This window comes from Prinia subflava, chromosome 4, assembly GCF_021018805.1.
Source record: "Prinia subflava isolate CZ2003 ecotype Zambia chromosome 4, Cam_Psub_1.2, whole genome shotgun sequence".
In the NCBI taxonomy this organism is placed as follows: Eukaryota; Metazoa; Chordata; class Aves; order Passeriformes; family Cisticolidae; genus Prinia; species Prinia subflava.
This window is the reverse complement of record NC_086250.1, coordinates 20,111,137-20,133,037: the sequence shown is the minus strand read 5'-3', so window position 1 is coordinate 20,133,037 and position 21,901 is coordinate 20,111,137. Positions and strand designations below refer to the sequence as shown.

General features: G+C 39.5%; 1 protein-coding gene across 2 annotated transcripts in view; it reads left to right on the top strand.

Annotated features, from left to right (window-relative positions):
• The window catches only part of LARGE1 (LARGE xylosyl- and glucuronyltransferase 1), a 272,408-nt gene that overhangs the window by 118,308 nt on the left and 132,199 nt on the right, over positions 1–21,901 (top strand). For both annotated transcript variants that reach the window (XM_063395775.1, XM_063395774.1), the window contains 2 exons: positions 14,753–15,054; positions 21,351–21,433. In XM_063395775.1, coding sequence (XP_063251845.1) covers positions 14,753–15,054; positions 21,351–21,433 — 385 coding nt within the window. The remainder of the gene's footprint in view (positions 1–14,752; positions 15,055–21,350; positions 21,434–21,901) is intronic.

Below are 21,901 nucleotides of genomic sequence, written 5' to 3'. Positions count from 1 at the left end.
AATATAACTTTTTTCAGTACAAAACTTTGCCTGCATGGCCCTCTCAAGGATAACCCCAAGAAAAATAAACCCTCAATAATTCAAATTGTTGATAAATACTTGATAGTTTTGTGTATTTATTTATGACGTATAATTCTGTAGTCTTGAAAGTTCTGCTGAAGATAACTTAAGAGTATTTAGGCTCCTTTAAATGCCTGACAACTATGAGGATTGTCTTATTTCTTGTTGGGCTGAATTGATGGCTGCACCATAGCTGTCACAGACTTGTCACAGGTGTTGGCCCTTCCATTTACCCATCTTACCTGACGTGTCTGCTGTTATGGTTAAGCACAAGGCATTTGAAAAATCCCAATTAAAAAAAAGTTATTGAAAATTTTATTTTCATTGCTAGTTCAAAGTGTTCAAAAGGCATAATTTACTATATCTAAAATGATAAGTTCTTAAGAGCTTTGTGTTCTGATTTTTTTCATCATGATAGGTGATCTTTTTCAGCTTCTGCTGCAGGGATGAAAGCAAGATCTTAATGCAAAAGAAACAAGCAAATAACACTGATATTTTCTCATGTAACTCCAAAATCTGACTTTTCAATAAATCTGAAATATTGCAAGACTTTAAATTCAGTTTTAATACAACTTCCCCTCTTGATTGGATGCAGTCAGATTATTCAAGAAAAGAAAGAAAATCATTGTCTGATGGAATTCACAATAAATAGTTGTGCTTATCAAATAAGAAATCAGTTCCATAGAATTTACTAGTAGAAGGTGCTAGTGTGAATTTTAAATATGTAACTGCTGAAGTTATGGTTTCTCAAAAGAGGAAAGACTGTCTCTCAAAACATAAGAAAACACATTGAAATGTCTTCTCTATTGGAATTTTACCATATGCGACAGGACACCTATATAAGGTATCCCAGGATATATATATAATGTACATATATATATATATAAAGTGTTGGATATACAGGATCTTCTTCAGAGGAAAGCATAAAGTCAAGGCTGGTGTAAATCAATATCTGTTCTGTTTTAATGGTAGTTAAGACCAGAAGAAGGCATATTTTACAAAGTAAACTTGGTAGTAATAGGACTATAAAGTGTTCTTAGCCTGTTGCCTGCCTCAGTTTTTCCTGGGTAGATGGTCATAGTTTAGAATAGAGAAGTCCATGATTCCTTATTTTCCATAATGGTATATATTGCATCAGCCTGTTCTTAGAGAGAAAAGAAATGTGATGGAAACAATGTTCTTTAGCATTCAGTCCTCAGCTTTATCAGGTTTTTTTTTTTTTGTCAGTTCTTAACAGCTGATTCCCATGTCTAGATTAGTTCAAATTTGTATGGAATATATAATTAAAAATATTCACTTTGATCGTTTTCTTTTCCTGAAGCAAGATGGGGGCAGGGGAGGAAGGAAGCCACCTTTTTCTTCTTTTTTTCCCTCACATTGTTCTTCTTTTGCTTGACCTTTAAAGGACTTTTATGGTTGCAGTGGTTTTGTTACGTAGCTGATCTATTGGTTTTTTGTGTCTGATTGTTCTTTAGGCATAAGGTGTGATAATTTGCGTTTTTTCAATATGAAACAATTTTCATCAGTTGTCTGTATATTCCACGTAGATGTTAAGATAAAAGATATTTCAAATGGTAGAAGTGAATAAACCTATAATTACACTAACAAAGGAAGATGGAGAGATACTTGTAGTGAAAATCTGTCAGCAGAATAAAGGACAGTTGTAGGACTGTAATTGACCTAGACACAACACAATGCAGTAATTTTTGTAAATGCCTTCACCTTCATCTTCTCTTTAGTCCAAGATAAAAACTTGTCATAGACATCAACTAGTTCATAGTATACATTAGAGTAGAAAGGTGATGGCCATTGGCCCTGCATCCAGTCTACCTCACAAATGCATCCTTAAAAATCCTACATTGTCTGTACTTAGTGAAGAGGTCTCATACAGCATATTCTCCTTTTGAGGGGAGCACCTGGAAACAATGAAAACTTGGGAAACTAGAGATCTATTGGAGAAAAAAAAGAGGAAATGTTTACTTATAAACATGCAAATCTTATCAATATTGAGCACTACTGCTCTAATTGGGTAAAGCAACTTTATCATATAATAGTAAATAAGCATGTGAGTAGGGCTTAACCTTAATGGTGCCATACACAAGAGTAGGCATATTCTTTAGAAATCTAGTTCAGAATCCTAAGTGTACATTAGGATGTTTCTGTGCACAACAGCAGAAGCGTGAATTAGTCTCAAAGACATCCCTCATCTGTTATGAGACAAACCCTTAGTAAGCAGAATAGCTAAGTCTTGCTCCCAGTTCGCTGTTTTTAACCTTAATAAACTTTTGGCTGCATGAAAATGAAAAATCTCCTTTGCTTGCTTCACAGGAAGCTCAGCAGGTTTGTGATGGGGCACAGGGGACATGGCCCACATTCTGCCCCAGAACAGTAGAGCACTGGGTGTGTTTGTGGTGCAAGATAAAAATGACTAACACCACCATGCTGTATGCATGCAACACAGCATGCAGTGTTAGACCTATGCTTGTTTTGATCAGTCACCAAGTTTTGCCTTCTGCTTACTTGAAACAGGATTATGTTTCTAATATGCTGTCTTCACTTTCGTAACAAGACAAGAATATAATAAAAAAGAGTAATTTCCTCGTCACTGATAGAAATTAAATCTCTGTCTACTTGATACAGCTGTCAGATATGTCTGATAAAAAATCAGTTCTTACAAACTTAGTATATCTTTGTAGAAAGAGCATTTCTAATATATCAAAGCTAAATACTTTTTAAAAGGTAAACATTGAGTAAGTTAATGTGAAAAAGAGGTTCCATATTACATGTCAATAGAGTCTGATCACCAAAAATATGTTGCAGCCCTTGGATAGATGTTTGGCCACACTGAAGCTAATTCTGAAAGCACTAAATACAATTTTAATTTTTGCAAATAGTCTTAACTAGTTGCCCTTAGCTAATTTATGTACTGTTGTTGTAGGGGTATTTCTTCTGCCATAACTTATTTTTACATCTACTATTTTAAAATGATGTGTGTATCATTTCTGATGTCATAGCCATGACATGTAACCTACCATCTGTATCACTGCTGAGATGTTTCTTTCCTCTGCAAAGTGTGTTAGCAATTCTGCTGTATATAGTACATGATGATCTGGTACGACATTTTTCTTCCTGAGGAGGACAGGAAACTAACTCCTGAGTTATTTTATCTCTTGTCATAAGTGAAGATAAATGTCATAACACTGATCGGCCTTCGTGTGTCCTGAATATGCGGTTATTCGCGTTTTCCCTGCAATTTTCTTTGGGACTGAAGTGGCTGAAATGACAGGCGCAGTAAATGAAGTGCTGAGAATGTGTGGGGAGAAAAGAAGACTCCATACTGAAAGATATTAATAACTTTTGCAGTTTTATGTCATCAGATGAATAACACTGATGTCTGCTTATGTAATCTTCAGATACATTTATAAAGAAGAGCAATCACTGATTTGAAAATTTGTTCTTTGCTACTTGACTTTATATATATGTGCTCATATGTCTTGGTGTTGGCTTGAGCTCTATAAGATTTGAGGGTTTTTACAGATCTTGGTACAACTAAGGAAGAAATGCTGTGGTGCAGAGTTTGGATTTTTTTACTGATTTATTTATCCTTGAACAATCCTTGATGCTCAGTCAGTGTTCAGACAGTCTCCTTTTTCAGCAGCCTCAATCAAAATACCAGCACATGGTTCTCTGATGGCATCTCTGTGCCAGGGGAGATTAAGGGATATAACGAGCTTTTGAGCAGGTTTCAGCATCACCAACCAGCCTGAACTAATAAATTCTGCAGCATTTCTGTGTGTGTGCTGAAAGTCCACTTTTGAGATAGTGCATGACACTGCTACCAGGTGACTTCCAGCAAGGCACACAAATTTTACTATTAACTAAATTTCAAACTATTAGTTAAAAGAGGGTGGCATTCCTAGAGGCTGACCACCTGCATTGCCTTAGACCTCCCTTTTTCAACTCATCTTCCATGTTTAACTAAAGCCAAACTTTTGGTTTACTTTTGCTTTACATTTTTTATCATCAAATAAATAGGTCTTGTGCTTTACTATTCATTATGTGTTTAAAAAAACATTCAGGTCTGTAAACAGTAAGATTACAATAGACTCAAACCAAAGCGATAGGATAGCTACATGGAGGCACAGGTAGCTTTGCTGTAGATTCCATAAAAGTCTTCCCAATTCTTTTTCACGTTACCTTATCCCTAAAGGGACTGTGCCTCTGAACTTGTTCTAAGCAGATCTGGGCATGTGTTGTCAGTCATGGAGTTATGAAAACGTGGAGAGCTGAAGTGATAAATGTAATTTACACATGGTGTGTGTTTATCTGTGTTCTTAATGCTACAGTTAATCAAGGGGCATGGCTGTTACTGTTGACCAAGTGTCACATTCAGGAAATAAAATTCTGATCTGGAGGAAGGAATATGAGAAAAAGCTTAACAGAGAATCCCGTCATGATACTGAATTTTCCTGCGCATCTGGAGGTCACTGGGAACTAATGGACCAAATTTGGAGTTACTGTGTCCTTTAAGATGACCAGGCTTCCTTGTCACACACCATTTGTTGCACGTTTTTTAGGCTGTAAGGAAGTGAAGGTAAATGTTTAGAGGAATGTGCAAAACTATCTTTTATATTATTCTGGTGGAAATTAATTTTTTCCTCTTATGCAGGGTTAGGAATGTTTTCCACTATAGCTTATAGATGCCAGTGTGTGCAAGTGCATTTCTTCTGAATGTTTGGCCTGATGAGGATGAGGAAGGATATGCAAAGCAGACTCTCTTGCCCAGGTTCCCCAGATCCAAGAGCTGTTCAATCAGGAAATACATTATAGCATCCATTGTTGCTTCAGTGTGCTTTACATATGCAAATACTGCTCAGAAGTTTAACTTAATTATCAGCTTGAGCCTCTATTGATGAGCAGCTGAGGCTAATCATCAGCAAGAGAATTGGAATTAACTGCTACTAAGCTTACACTGACCATGTTGTCTCTAGCTTGTGGTTACTGTGGCAATTGTAGAAACATAGATATATATTTTCTAAGCTTATATGTACTTATTTCTTGTACTTTCTGTCCTTTTGAAAAACACTGTAAAATGATCTATTTTAGGCTTTTCCCCTTCTTATCTCCTCCACAGTTTATTACTGTGCAGGAGCCAACATAGAATAGCTCCAGTCTTTTACATCTCAGGGCCATGAGTAATAGTCACAGTACTGCAGCTGCAGTGGTACGTTTGGGCACATGCTTTACCTCAGAGAGCTGTAAGGGCTGCCTGCTGCTGATCATACTTCCTGCTGTATCAGGGCCAGTAGTCACCTTAACACAAAGCTCACACCTGAACAGAGAGGAATACCTGGGTGTAAGATATCCAAATGGTTAATGGAAAAAGAGATGCTGCTTCTCCATAGGAAATTTTCAGATTAACAAATCCCATTGTTTTCTCTCCCACTCCTACTGTACGCCAGGGAAATTCAGCTGGCTACAAATACTTACCCTGCAGATATCATTCATATGCCTTTTCCTAAGTGTGCTTTATTATTCACATCACACTCCTACAGGCCCTCCACAGCTTCCCTTCTAATTATTCCCTGCTTGCCCATTCCTATGAATAACCAGTGGCATTTACCCACATTCTGCCATTTAAGGTATTTAGTAGTCCGTCCTACTATGAGTTGGATTTCTCATTTTCCAGGAGGTGCCGTAATTTATTTAGATTCATCCAGATTGAAACTCTAAAGATTTATAATTGAGTTGCGGAAGGTTTCAGCTTCAGGGCACAGGCACCCACCAGGCAGTAGCTTGTCTCTACCCCCGTAGTGGAGGTGGTAGAGGGGAATGCTTCAGGGCAGAGGCAATTGGGCTGGCTCAGAGCAGCTTAAGCTGAGTTGGATGTGTTGCACTGCAGGAGGTGGGAAGCACTGTCTGACCCTCTGGGTCAGCTTAAGCTGTAGGAATAGCAACCTCTAACTGAAGGGGGATTTATGTCTGTAACTGACCTAAAAGGGCTCATTTACTTGTACCCCACATGGATACTGCTAATTGTGATGAGGTTGTTTATGACAAAAAGTCACTGCTAAGGGATAGCCAGTCATTGCCTCTGTAGAGAAGCGTGTTTGCCAAAAATCCTGTAGGCAATACCTCAGAGCCTGTAGCGTGGTCAGAGGGCAGAAGGGGCAGTGACCCTCTCCTTCTGTCTCAGATGCTCTGCAGTGTACTTGCTGAGTGTTGTTGTAGGAGATTTCCCTGCAATACGCCTACACATGAGTCTTTCTGGCTGTCACACTGGCAGTCTTGACCTGCCTGCAAAGCTTTAAAAAGAAAGAGAATTCCCCTCTACCTTTGGGGAGATGGAGCTTCCTTTTCTGCTCTTTCTCCCCCACTTCCCAACTGCTAAAAAAGTGGTTTGCCAAAAAAAACAACATCTTTACAGGAATGGTATTTGGAGAAAATAACAATTTGTCAAGAGCACAGATGGCTTATTTAGAATCTAATAGGTATTAAGACATTATTTTCCCCAGGCTTTACTCCTGATATTGATAATGTGTTATCTTTGCCAAGTTCCCCTCTTGATAACATGTTATCTTTGTCAAGCCAAGTCCCTGATAAAATCTTATTTTCCCTCAGTGCTCATTCTGATAAGATATTATTTTCTTACATCTCCACTGACAGTGGAAAGAAGCAAAATGTTATTTTTAGTCTTTTTCTTGAAGAGGCATATATATTGCCAAGGCAATGCAAAACAGGGAAAGAAAGAATGAGAAGAATGAACAAAAAAGTTATTGTATTCTAGACAAGGAAATGAGCAAATATTTTAAGACTTCTGGGCCTTTGTTTTGAATATGCTAATAAGCCAACATTCCTAACTAGCTAATGATCCAATATTTCTTTTGGAAAAACAAACTATTTTTAAAAAGTCACATCTGTTTCCAAGAAGGATGTTTATGTTTACATTTTCTTTCCCTATTTCTTCCCGCACTCTGTTGTTTCATGTTATTTCTCTACCTGGTGTCTTTTACTGTTTATCATCCCTATTGAGAGAATCCCTATCAGACTTATTTTTGCTCAGCCAGCACATAAACAGCTCTCTGCAGTTCTGCAGCATGATGCCATCATTGATGGTACAACTGCAAACCCTTTCTGAAAGATAACCCCTTCCTCATTTTGCGCACAGAGCAAATGCAGAAATGCAGAGAGGTGGTTCTTGAACCACTCCATTTAGTTGATTTAAGAGACTGGAAGTCATGTCATGACCAAGGCAGGGGACAACTTTGTAATTTATGAAGTCAAATTTGCCCTGAGGAATTCTTTCTGTCTCTACCACTGAGTTCATTACATGGTGTTCATAAGACAAAGATATTGCAAGTGGCTGCTAAGTACTTTTCCCCACATTTCCTGGATTTCCAACTTGCAGACTCTGCGTTACAGAAATCTTAAGCTTATACCTGTTTCATATGTAGCTATCCTCTGAAAAATTGTAGTGCAGAAAAGGTGATTATTTGTTGAAAAACTGTATCAGACCCATCTCAGCTGTGCATCTGAAACTGGTATTTTCTGAGAGTGTTAAGGACTCCAAAACTTCTTGCTTGACTGTAAAAAAGGGACTGATAGTACCACCTTTCCTTTAAATAACTTCGAAAAATTTGTCATTGATCCGTGTGCTGTGTTAAAATACATAGTAATGAACATCGCAGGCCAGTGAGGGAATAAATGAGTCTTTTTTTCATAACAGGATATGTATATGTGGTCACAAACAGAATGATGAGCTGAAATAACCTGCTAAATAGCTGCGATCACCATCCATCCTATGCACAGTGATTTTGATATTCTTTGGAAATAAAGTGGTGATCGTGCAGTTAATGATCTTGTCAGCAGACACAAGGGAATGACAGCAAAGACTGAACCAGGAGACCATCATTCTCACATTTCCAAACTTTTAAGTGTTTGACTTCAGTGGATGTTTGACCCTGGCTGGACACCAAGTGCCTGCCAAAGCTGCTTTATCATTTTCCCTCCTCAGCTGCACAGGCAAGAGAAAATATAATGAAGAGCTCATGGGTCAAGACAAGAACAGAAAGAGGTCACTCACCAATTACTGTCACAGGCAAAACAGACTCAACTAAAGAAAATTAATTTTATTTATTACCAATCAAATGACAGTAGAATAATAGAGAAATAAAACTCAATATATATATATAAACCCATTTTATTTTCCACCTTCCCAAATTAAATTTACTCCTGATTTTCTCTCCTTTCTTCCCTGTAACAGTGCATGGACTGGAAAACAGGGACTGGGGATTGTGGTCAGTTCATCACTTGTGGTCTCCTTGCTCCTCACATTCTTCCTCTGCTTCCATGTGGAGTCCCTCCCATGGGAGACAGTCCTCCACAAACTTCTTCCAAGAGAGTCCTTCCCATGGGCTGCAGTTCTTCATAAATTGGTGCAGCATGGGTGCTTCCCATGGGGTGCAGTCCTTCCGGAACACGCTACTCCAGGGTGACACCCCTACACAAGGGTCACCAATCCCACTGGCAAGTCTGTTCCAACATTGTTGTCTCCAGAGGGTTACAGCCTCCCTTGGGCATCCACTTACTCTGGCATATGATCTTCCATATGTACCTGTGGACTACAGGGGTACAGCCACCTCACCATGGTCCTCCCACTTCAGGGAAAATCTTAGCTTCAGGGAAATCTTAGCTCTGGTACCAAGAGCACCTCCCTTCTGCACTGACCTTGGTAGCTGCAATGTTGTTCCTCTCCTGTATTCTCACTGCTCTCCTCTCTGGCTACAATTGCTGCTGTATAGTAACCTCTTACCCCTTCTTTGTGTTTCTGATGGGCTCAGCCTTGGCCAGCAGCAGGTCCATCTTGGAGTCATCCAACATTGCCTCTCTAGGACATGAGGAAAGGTTCCAGGAGCTTCACACAGACACAGACTCCTGGAGCCTCTCTGCTGTCATAACCTGGCCAAGCAAACCCAACGCACTTTGCAAGTCTCCTGTTCTATGGGTGAAGGTTTTTCGTCTATGATATTTTTAATTTCTGAATCCACTAATTCTAGAGGGGTATTTTGTTCAAGGAAAGGACACTGAGAAAGTCATTTCCCTGTATATGAACAGCGGGCAATTACATGATTTTTTAAGTAAGGCTGATCTGCAGTGGAATTGAATAGTTGAGGTTTGGGTTCAATAAACCATGTTTCTGTTTTCTTAAGTACCCTTAACAGCAGTGGAGTTGTACATAAATGAAGTACTTAAAGAACATGCTGAAGTTCCTAAGTGCAATTAGTATTGACTAAGTCCAAGCCTGATGGTTGATTGGCATCTCCAGTGCAGTCTCTCGTAACTAAATAACATGTAATTTAACACGTGTTGTCCATGCCAAATCCTAAGGAGGACTTAACTGTGATGGGAGAAATTCTTCTGTCAGAGCTGAAGAAACTTGTTTGGACTGTATGAAAAGACTTGGTTGTTGTTTCTTGTGTTGTCTATGTCAAGTGGACATCAACCTTCGGTACACTTACTGTGACATCTTTCACTGTTACAACTTTCTACCTTTGACGTGTGAAAAGCTTGTAGTTGTCTCATAGTGTGTTAGGATGAAGAAGTTCTGTGCTCACAGACCTGAAATAAATTGCTTGGACTGTGTTTCACTGTTAAAATGGTTGTTCAGGCAAGGTTTTCTGCTTCCAGCTGAGATCACACTGCTCTGTTTCACAAAATGTTCTTGAAAAAGAAATTTGTAATGTGAGAATAGGCACTTTGGGATGCCTTACCACCTACTCATGGAGGCACCAAAAAGTACCAAAGCATCAGCAGAAAGGACTTCATTCATAGCTGCCCAGATAGCCAGGACCCACCAGAGCAGCCAGCTGAGCAGAAGTGCATGCAGTACTAAAGTATCAGGTGATTAAAGCTGAGTGGAAGGCATAGTTTGTCTGCTCACACCAGACTTCTATGTCTCTGTAGTCCTGACTGCTGTCTTACTTTTCTTTTCTCTTAAGGTCCATGGAGTTCTCCACAATAGTCCTTATGTGTGAAAAAATAATTGTGGCGTGAACTTGAATAATTTTGTGGCCTTATCAGGGGGAGAGTAATGAGCATGGTTGCCTACTATCCCATTTCTTTCTGCGAAATACTGGCTTTTGGTTAAAATTCTTATGCTGCTAGTCTTCACAGTGGGCACAGATAATGTGAATTTCCAAATGTTAACAAATGTGAAGTGGAGGAATATCTTGTATCTGTACTCAGACTAAAACACTGTCTCTGCGCAACATAACTTCCTCTTACCTAACAAGCAGCCTAGAGTTCACTGCCATTAGTTAGTTCATCTTAAAGGCACTGCATGCTATTAGGCAAGGGATGAGTAATAGCTGAAACACATAGAAACCTCTAAACCTTGTCAGGATGCCAAAACACAAGCAGTTTGTGCTTTCTAGGAAACGAAATGTAAAAAGTTTTAAAAATCCCTTCCAAAACATGCTCCATAATTTTAGAAGCAGGGATCCCTGTTTCTGCACTTTTCTTCTCTGAATCAGAGAAAATTTTGCTTTCCTACTCTCTGCTTCCTTCTCTCTTACCCAGTTATTCCTTAGATAAAGTTCTTTTTGCTCTATGGCTCTTTCCCCAGCAACTTTCCAATGTCTCTGGGTCCTTTTCAGGACTATTGCTTCTCCCAGGTGTGGTAACTACAAAACAAGGAACTTGGCTTTAATGCCTATCCTTTAAGTTCTGTATGTACGAAGGAAAATGCCAGTAGTTCAGTCCTTCTCCTTTCAAATGAATTATGCTGGATTGCTTTCTGATGGCTTTGTTTCGTCCAGTGTCCTAAGAAGTCGGCTTAAGTAAGTATTAATGAAATCTGTTGCCTTAAATCCAGGTGCTTTCATATATGCAGAAACATTTGATAATCCATAGAATTCATAACTTACATATTGTCAAGTTTTCTGAATTGTTGGACCTAGTGTGATGATAAGTCACTGCCTGTGGTCAACCATGAAATAATTTTTCAGCTTTGTGTTTGGGTTTTGTTTTATGGACAGTGGAATTTTGCAGGTCTTTGTAGGTACGGTTCCATTAGCACAAGTCTGAAGTGAAAGGCTTGACACAGGAAAAAAATTAAATCTGAAACTGCCTAAGTTCAAATGTAGAGCAATAACCACAAATGAAGAATAAAAAGTAATAGCTTTATTATTATTTATTACACCATTCAGAAGTCTACTACTTGCTTCAGAGCACAGTCATGTTCCGTGTAGTGCTCCCTGGGAGATCTTCAGTCCCAAAGTCACACAGACCTCATTATGTGTTATGTTATTTTATTTTGATTTAGATCAGATAAAAAGTGCTTAGACACCAGCTCAGAGCACTCTGCCAGTTACTATAAACTATAAAATTCAAGTGCAGTGCAATCAGTTTAACTCTTCTACCAAGCAACACACACAAACATCAGTGGTCCCTAACATGAATCCACTTAATTCTTCTGCAGATGTGAGATGAAACACACAGAAATATATCAAGTAGTATCTTGCCACCAGCCTCAGAATTATGTGCAAAAATTATGAAGCAATCTCTGAATTTATGAAAAATATTACTTTATTTCTGAGTATTAAGGTCACTTACTAATCACTTCACTTTTCATTTTATACTTTTACTTCACATGGATCCTGGAACTGTCACATTCTCATTTGCAGCAAAGAGCTGGGATGTGCAAATATACCACGTACATGATGGTACACTTGAGAATAGTAAGCAGTATTAGTAACAAAACATGACTTGTCCAGCTGTATGAACCCTGAAGAGATGATTCCAGAAAATATCTTGGGCTTAGCAATTTGTAACAAAACATAGATAATTTCTGTAGTAAATCAGTGCATTTCAACTAGTTGTACATTTCAGATGAAGAGGCTAGCTAGTTGTTTAATTTCTGAGAGGATTTCCTTACTCCTTTTACATAACAGCAGAAATATTTACTACTGAGTGAACAGTAGTGGAGTTACTGGCATTTAAAGCCAAGGCTTCATAAATACTGGTCTGGTCTCATTAGCTGCTGCAACTTCAGTCTGAGACAGTGAGGTGATATTTTCTTTTAGACCCTTTCTCAGACTTCTCAGACCATGCTGTTTCTTCTAAATACTGTGTAGAAACAGCTGAACTTTTCTGATTAATATGCCTACAATTGTTCAGATGGACAAAATGGTATCCTTTTATAAAAGATAAAAAAAAACCTTTTAAAGTTTTAATTTTGGCAAAGCAACATTATAACCTATTGTTTTATGTCTGTAGAATAGGTAAAGATAAGTTTGATTTTTTTCCATATTTTGGAATTTTGATGAATGTTGTTCTGAGATTTACTTCCATATTTTGATGCGTTTTCTGGTAATTATTTGAAGCTAGCAGAATTCAGTGACAAAGACATGAAGTGATGAGTTAACATCTGTGTGTCAGCTGGACATTCACAAGTGATGAGTTAAGACTGCAAGTGAAGTCTTTGGCTAGATTTGCAATGTAATTGTGTATCTGATGATAACACAGGTTGGTTGTTCTGTGGATGATCAAAGGTGTTTTTCTTTTTATCTGAGAATGTACACAATACACTCTTGCTGTCCAGTAATAGAGATGCAATAGAATCACAACCAAACGAGTCTTAGTTTTCTCAAGCTTGAGTATCAGTAGCTGAGAAAAAACACAACTTCAGTTCCAGGCCCTCCAGGCTTGGTGGAGAAAGATAACTCACTGTTCAATTGCATGTCTAATTGTAGCGTGGCTCTGTCCTTTATGTTTACATTTCTCTATTGCTGGGCCCATTATTTTCAGGCTTTTAAAATATCTAATTTAATTTTTGATAACTGTTTGCTAGAGCATTCAGTTTCAAGATTATGAGTGGACAAACGCCAGAATTTGTCTTGAGACTTTTTGCAGTCGCAAGTTTATCCTTAATCTTTGCTAATGGTAAATGTAATAAATTAGAAAATTTTTGTAGGAGATAGCCTGCAAGAAAATGCAAGATATTCTATCCAAATGATGATAAGAATCAAGGTAATAATTTATATACATAACAGGAATTGCGTATACCTGTATAGCTCAACAATGTAAGTTAGGATTGAGGGTTTGATTTCCATACCTGTTTTCTTCATGAAGTCAGTTTAGAGGACTGCTCATCATTCATGTAAATGTGAAACAATGAAAAAGAACAAGCATTGAACAGGTCTTTACAGCAGGGAGATAGTTTTGAGTCGGTAGGTGAAAAATGTACTTGTTAGGGAGAACTTCTAAACAGTAACTGCATGATTTCCATTTTATAAACCACTCAGGCTGGCATTTGTTTGACAAAACCCATGGCACACTCTGCACTTGAAAAATCATTAAACAGCAAGCATGTCTTTGTATTTGGCACTGATGAGATCACACCTTGAATCCTGTGTTCAGTTCTGGACATTGAAGTGCTGGAGCATGTCCAGAGAAGGGCGGTGAAGCTGGGGAAGGGTCTGGAGCACAAGTCCGTGAGGAGCAGCTGAGGGAGCGGGGAGGTCTGCCCTGGATAAATGGAGGCTCAGGGGAGGCCTTGCTGCTTTCTAAAACTGCCTAAAAGGAGAGTGTAGCCAGGTAAGGGTCATCCTCTTCTTACAGGCAACAAGTGTCAGGATGAGATGAAATGACTTCAAGTTGTGCCATAGGAGATTTTGTTGAATGTTAGGAAAAATGACTTAATGGCAAAGTGGTCAGGCACTGGAATAGGCTGTTCAGGCAAATGGCAAAATCACAATGCCTGGAAGCGTTCAAAAAACATCGGTGTGGATATGGACATGGTTTAATGGTGAACATGTTGGTGCTGGATTGCCAGGTGGACTCAATGAGCTTAAAGGTTTTTTTCAGCCTTACAATTCTATAATTCTGTGATTTCATACATGCAAGTAGAAAGTTATATCAGAGAAATACTTTAGTAGATGATACTCACATATCATTGCTGCAAGGGAATTTTCTTGCTAATTATGACACTGTGGATAACTCTCACTGGTTTTTGCTTTGCTTCAGTTTGATTTTGATTGAACATTTTTTGAGCAGTTTTAGTTGAAGGTGATGAATTGAACCTTTTTACTTGTTTTCAAAGTTTCACTGAGTCTTCTTAGGCCAAATACTTTCCCAAATTTGGCCCACATGTGTATTGAACATTTCTGTCCTGAATCTCTTATTTTTCAGCAAGCACATAATACTATGTTTCTGAATAAAACCCATCTGTTCCTCACATGTGAATCAGCTGGGGCTACTCTTTGGCACAAAATGGTTGCCAAATGCTGTCATTTGACTGTGGAGGAAGTGGGAATAGGAAAATTATTATATCTTGCATACATTTCTAAAATATATTTAACTGTATATTAAATATCTTTGAATTAAATCCTCATGTTCTTGACTGTCTTCCCAGACTAGAGACTGGCAGATAGCCCTGTGAGTGCAAAAAAAACACACGTTTATCTTTTGGTGTGGTTTGAAAATTAGTAGGACCTGTAGCTTGTAGAATTCAGCATTTGTCGAAGTTTACCGTGCACTTAAGCATGGCATGGAAGTGCCGAGTCTGCATAAAGAAAGCAGCGCTGTATTTGAAACGCATCTCCGCCTCACAACCCCAACATTAAAAAGGGAGGTGCATTAAAGGAAGGTCTGGTGTGTTCTGACGGAAGTGCTCTGTTTCCTTGTGGCGCAGATGGGAAGCCGGTGTCGCTGTCCCCACTGGAGTCACAGCCCCACAGCCCTCGGTACACGGCGTCGAGCCAGCGGGAGCGCGAGAGCCTGGAGGTGCGCGTGCGGGAGGTGGAGGAGGAGAACCGCGTGCTGCGCAAGCAGCTCAGCCTGGTGCAGAGCCGGGGCCCCGCGCAGCGCCGCGGAAACCACTCCAGAACCTACTCCATGGAGGAGGGCACGGGCGACAGCGAGAGCCTGCGCGCCGGCATCGTGGCGGGCAACAGCTCCGAGTGCGGCCAGCAGCCGGCGGTGGAGAAGTGCGAGGTAAATACAGCAGAGGAACCTGCCAGAAACAAACCCTGCTAGCTGTGATCCTTTGAGGACATTACAGATCCTCGTCTCCCTCCTCTGAAACCTTTTCCTCTAAAACCAGCCCCCTAAAGGTCTGCTGCATGCAACTTTTCAGATAATTTATTATTATTCTTAAAAAAAAAAACTTCAACAGATTTAATCATCGGAATATCTTCTGAGTTAATATTTCATCGCAGCTTTTTGCCTTTTTCATTCGTGTGTCCCCAAACCTGATTTAAAAATCAAAGCCTCGTTTCTAGCTGACTCACTACATCTCTGCTGACAAAGACCTGTGGCAAACTGACCCCATGTATTTTAAATAATAATGACTCCAGAGTGCTTAGAAAAGCCATATTTCTTTGTTCTGTGCCTATGTTGGAACAGTTCAGAGTTTACAATTAATTAAATCATGGCTCATGCATTTATTAAATCCTGGCCTGTGCTTTTGACTCACTTTCAAGAGTGTATCTGGATGTTTCTGTTGGAGCAGGTGCTTTGTGTGCTTTGTGTGAAGTGCACAAGCGGTGTGCTCGGCTGCAGGGAACAGGCGATCTGCTTCTAAGACAGTTTTGGTGTGGTTGGTTTGGTCTGATTTTTCCCATTTTATGTCAGTACTTCTGTGGATGTCATCCAGATTCTTAATTGTCAGATGTCTGAATGATGACAAGGCCAAATATGGATAGATCCAAGCCAGAAAGTCTCGCTTAAAAGCCTTGTGCCAATCCCATCTGATAAAGTTATCAAAAATAACTTCCTCCATTTATTTCTACAAAGAGGGTAATACCATATCACCTTTTATCTTGCTTGCTGCCACTTGGAAGATAAAAGTTGAAAGAAAATTAGTGTGAGAGGAAAAAGAAATACTAATTATCTCTTCAGATAAATTCTATCCAATGGGAAATACAGCTTGAAAATGAATTACTGCTTTCCAGTTGGATATCTTTGTCCATCAGTGTAGAAAAAAGGAAGCAACATTATTGTAAGGAGAGGGAAAAGAAGGGTTTTGTTTTTCATTTTCCCTCCTCCAGATAATGAGGGTCTGATTTTCTTCACTGTGAGATTTTTGGCATTTCTTTTAATCAGGCCATCAATCAGCAAACCTCACTTTTCCCTTATTAGTATATCAAGGAGTGATGAGCTGAATCTCAGTTCTTGGTTGTTCAATGTACCAACCAATCTAGGACCCAAAAATAATAGCTGAAAGTAGGGATAGTTTAAGTGGCCTTACAGTTTATAATGTGTTTTGCCAGTGAGTTCACCTGCTCAGTGGGGTTTAGCACTCTGCTGGAGGCAATACTTATACAAAATATGAAATCTCACATTATTTGCCATCCCTCTATCTCACTGCACACTATTTCGATCTCAAAATAACTTCTTACTCTTCTCTTAAGGAACTCACTCAATAACTCAGTTACAGCAATGGGAGTTAAAATTAAGCTTCCCTATTATCAGATTTGCTAAGGGTCTCATAATTTATCCTGTTAGTGTAGAGTGCCGTCCTGTATTTGTTTGAGGAGCATTTGATGCTTTTCATTCTCTGTTTTTTTTCTGTGTTTCAGATGTGTAAACAAATTTTTTTTAGCTTCTGGCCCTGGAATATATCACAGCAAGAGTGGACAAATTGGAAAGTGAGAAACAAGGGTTCTTAGGAAGAAGACACTTTCTCTGGGGGAGACTAAGAGTGCTAGAAATAGGTTGTTCATTTCATTGAACATTCTCTGTTCTTAGAGATTTACTGGTGATAACATTTCACAATCTAATTTGGGATGGTCTTTAGTGGTGATTAAAACATTTGAAAATGCAGTTACAATGAATGAACATTAAATCTCTGATAAAGCATAATCTATGTGATATTAATTGTGATCTATATCAAACAGCTGTGGGTTTGTTGCACTGCTGCCACAGCTTCCTACTCTGTCACATCACAGGAGAGCTCTTCTGATATTGTAAGAGTGACCAGCATTATACTGCAAGAAAAAATCAGACACCCAGACAAGGGGCTTTTTCCTGCAGCGAGCAGATGCCTGTCATGCCTTCCCAGCAATAGACAATTTGAACACAGACCTTGGAAATAAAAGTAAGCATAGCCCTTACTCAGATGCCAGCACTAACAATAAGCTTCAGAAGGACAGCACAATGCCAGTGAAAGCTAACAAAATTGTATGCCTCTTTCTTACAGTTATCCCGGTATCTTTCCAGCGTGTACCTCCCTAAACTGAGCATTTACTTGAATTAAGAGTGCATTTACAAATATTTTTGAAAGAGATTAAATATCAGGAAATTGATAATTAGCAGTACAGCGTTTAGTGGCTTAGCAAGATACTTAACATTTGAAACATTTTTAGAGGCATATTTGTATTGTTCCTGTTCTCAACCGTGTTGTTCAATAGGGTTAAGTGTGTAGTGCTCCACAGCTATCAAGAACAGACCCTCACCAACATCAGCAGTGTAACACATGTAAAGCAGATGTTATCTGTCACTGGGAAAAACAAAACCCTGGAAACAAGCACAAGCATTTTGTTACATACCTGTAATATCTCTTAATCCCATTCAACAATTATTTATGAAGGATTAAATATCTATAACTGAAAGCCTACTGGAAAATTACTCAGGTATTAAATGTCTTACCAAGCATTATTTTTGACTAGAAGGACTAGTACAGGTTTTTAAAACTCATTATTTCATCCTGCCTAAAAGTAGCCCAAGGAGGGAAAATTATTACATATGATGATCTAGGCACTGTGTACTCCTCATTGGTATGGATCTAGGGCCCAGTTCTGTGTGTGGTTTTGGATATTTTCTTCACATTAATATTATCCCAAGACATGAAATACTGCATTTAGAAACAGTTTTTCCTGGTCTGTAGTGGCTGAAGAAAGAGTTTCTGAACTATATTAGCATGCACCTTGGTATGACTTAAGCTTCCTTTCCTAAAGAAGCTTAGCTTCCTTAGATGCCTTGAAGTACCTAGACCTGAGTGCTTCCTAAACTATTTGCAATTAAGAATAGTTCGTTTGCTGTCCCTGATCTTCAGCCTGTAGGGAGAAGGTTGTGATGAACTTCCACAGTGTTTGACTACCTATTCATATCTCTGTGTATAAACAGAGGAGGAATTAATTGACTCTGGAAGGCAGGTGTATCGTCATTTCATTTGTTGCTGCAATGAGTTACATTATCCAAAAGCACCTCCAGTGAATGACCTGAGTCCAGACTCTTGCAGCAAGTGGTGAACATGTCCATCACTCACTTTAAAGAGAGCATTATAGGAGGATGGACACTTTGAATGCTCAGTTTGGTCCTGCAGCAACTTCTGAATATCCAGGCTAGAGTGTGACTAGTATTACCTAAATAATCATGGAATGCCAACAGTAAAGGGGCAAGTATAGCATGCAGAGCCTTGGTGCAGATGGAGAAAAAGGAGTTTGGGAGAGGTGAAAATTTTCAATATCTGACAGGTGATGCTTTACACTAGTATGCTCAGGAGGGTGCAAGTTCTTTCAAGTGCTTATTCCAGCCATGTCTTGCCAGACTCTGGGTATAGCCAGCTGCTCTCAATCCAAACGTGCATTTAGAACAAGCGTGAAGAACACTGGAAAATAATGGTTTTCTCCTCGGGATGCAAACATCTGCAGACAGTTCAGGTTGATTACTTCATTTTGGCTTATCTGTTTTTTCACTGGCTTTGTTTAATAGTTAAACAATGAGAGAGAGGAAAGTGAATCAGGGAAAGGGGAGGAATAGACTGAGTCTTGCAGCATGCTGCAGAAAGAAACTTGGAAAGAAAAGGTCTTGATTTCTGTTCTCTTTGAGGATTATTGCTCTTTTGTTTAACTGATTGCAGGCAGGAATAGAAGTGATATGTAATATCAAATACTAGAAAGGCTGAGCGGAAGGTACATGGACGCCTGTGTCTCTGAGCTGGAAAAGAACATTCAGAAGAATAGTAAGTGCTGCTCTCACTGTGTCCTGGCTGAAGCAGCATCCTAGGCTGTGGCAGAAAGCATTGTAAAAGAATAGAAATAGTGCTGCAGGCAGTCTCACCCTGATCAGATGCAGCAGTGTAAGGCAGGTGAACAGCATTAAAGGAAAAGGAGCAGGGAATGCTGATTTGTATTGGCCAATCACAAAGTAAAAGGGCATGCAGGTGTTATGCATGAGAAAAAAGGGTTTAAAAGGTTATACTGGGGAATAATAAAGTGCTGATGCTTGAAACCATTCCTGGTGTCAGTTGTGTGTCCTCTGTCACAAGGCAACAGCAGCTACTAGAAGGCAGTAAGGAATGCATGCTTTCAAATCTGAAACAAACTGATTTAGTAAAAGGAGAACAGATGTGGGTGAGCACTTGACAGAAAAAACCCTGATTTGGAGGGCAGTTTTAGGGCTTTGAGGAGAGCTTTTCTGGCAAGTGTAGGTAGTATAAAACAATGTCGAATGTATATGACAATGCTGTTCTGTGAAAACCCCTAAAATGTTTGTCTCTGGTCTAATGCCTTGAGGTGAAATGTTTAAAGCAGGAGTGAACCTGTTCTCAGTTAATTTGATTTTAGTTGGCACTGAGGTGAAGGATCTTAGGTCCTCCAAAAGCCTGAGAAGGACCAGGTGACAATCAGAGAGGAGGCCAGTATGTATAAGATCAGGAATCAGTGCACCTACGGCAACCCATGCTGATGAGTACAGTTCAGATTCCTGCTGCAATAAAAGTCATTAATAAGAAGCCTCTGTTCTTCTCTCTTTCACAAGAGAGAAACACAATCAATTTTTGCCGAGTGTTGAGCATGCTTGGCTCTTGTTGACTTTAACATAAATTTAAAGTCCTAATACCTCACAAAGCTGTTGCCAAAATGTACTGCAATACCTTTTCTTTCTCACACCTCCTTGGACAGACGGTTTTCTTATTAATTCAGGTCCTCTTAAAATATCAGCTCTTAAACATGCCCGAGCTTGTGAGGCACAGAAGGGCTGGAGGCAGCTGTGGTGTTCGTGGGGACGTTCTGCAGTAGTGCAGCCACGTGGCAGTTGTATGATTCAAACTGTGCCTTAGACCAGGCAATCTCAATGGATGGGGCTCCTCAGATGTGCCCAACACATGGCACTTCTTGTGTAAATGTGCTTCTGTTACAAGCCAGGCTTTGGGAATATGTGGCTGTGTGAGGAGGCAGAATTCCTCATTTGTTCTCATCATAGTGGGCATTCTGTGGAAAATGAGCTGTGTGTGTGAGAAACCAGCTAACCAAGCTTCAAATGGAAGCCAAATGAAGCTTCCCTGCAGTTTCACAGCTGTGTCCCCAATGGCAGCTTTGTGCTGGCAGCATGGTGAATTCTGCTTCATTTCTGTGACCACTAAGAAACAGAGGATCACAGAACTTGGAGTCAAAACTTGCTAGGATTTTTTTTTTTTTTCCCTATGTAGCAGAAATAGCTAATCTTTAAAAGCAATGCAGAGTAACGTAACAGCATTTCTCAGATTAGTGCTTACTGGCTAAATAATGACTCGTAGCACCTTTTCAATTTTCCCTTTCCTCCTGAAGCGATGAGGAATCTTCTGCCTCATGTTAAAAGGGACATAAAAAGGCACAGAATAAGTGATAATTTACCAGTGTCATGAGGTGGAGAGAATGTGTTTGTGGGGACTGTGTTTAACTGCACGTTAGTCCTGCCAGAACAGCCCATACTGGTAGTCACGGGTGGGGAGGTGGCCATGTGCCTTCACAGCCTGTGCATCACATCACTGGGATGCATCCAGCCCTGGCAAACCAATAGCTGCAGTCATGTTCATCCGTGAGAGCTTGCTCACCCTCTCCATAGGGGCTGTGCATAAGACAGAAATAATACAAAATTTCTGACATCATATCTGCTTCTAATTATCAGATGTAATTTTAAACAGAATTTTAAATTTTAAATTTAAATTTTAAACAGAAGATTAAAAATGTCTGGATGTTTGCACACTCAGGATTTTGTGTGCTGCATACTTGGGGAAGCTGTGTGTACATACATGCACACGTATGTCTTAGCTAATAAATGCAATTCTGTTCAAACATCTGATGTAATGTAGGGATAGTGATGACTTTGGAATGATGATGGTGCTATAACTCAAGATGTTTTTAGCAAACTGCCTCGAGTGGGTTGCAAACAGCTGCAAAACACCCACTCAAATCCCTAACAATTGCAGCACTAAACAACTGCAGTGTCATGTGTGTGCTCTCCTTAACGAGTGATGAACACGTGACCAGACTTTAATTTTTGTTCTTTCTGTTCCTTTTCTCCCACAGACTATCCACGTTGCCATTGTCTGTGCAGGGTACAATGCCAGTCGGGATGTTGTCACACTCGTCAAGTCTGTCTTATTTCACAGGTAAAGGTAGCTTTCTTTTCCTGTATATTGTATATCTGATTAACTGAATCTTTTCTAGGTTTACTCTGTTACTTCAAGAGAGGGTCAGATTCCCTTCCCTAGTTTCTTTCTTTTTTTAGGGAATGAAGCATTTAATTTATGACCATCTCAAATAGATTTTACCCATGTGAAGATTTCTACAGTGAATAGGAGGGATCAGAGATCCACCTGCTCCCCCTGTTGCATTGTGGGAATAGGGACAGTATCTATTTTCACTCTATAGCATCAGCACGTTCCTGAATGCTGTAAAATAGTGATAATGGTAGTAACAGTGTTGTATTCATTTAGCCTGTTTCTGGTATCAGTTATCACCAGTTTATGGCACAGGTGTAGATGATAAATGCGCACTGGTTTCTTGACCATCCCAGCTTCTAATCTTGACATTCATTTTTGAAGTAAACCTGCTGTTACAGTCATTATATACACTAT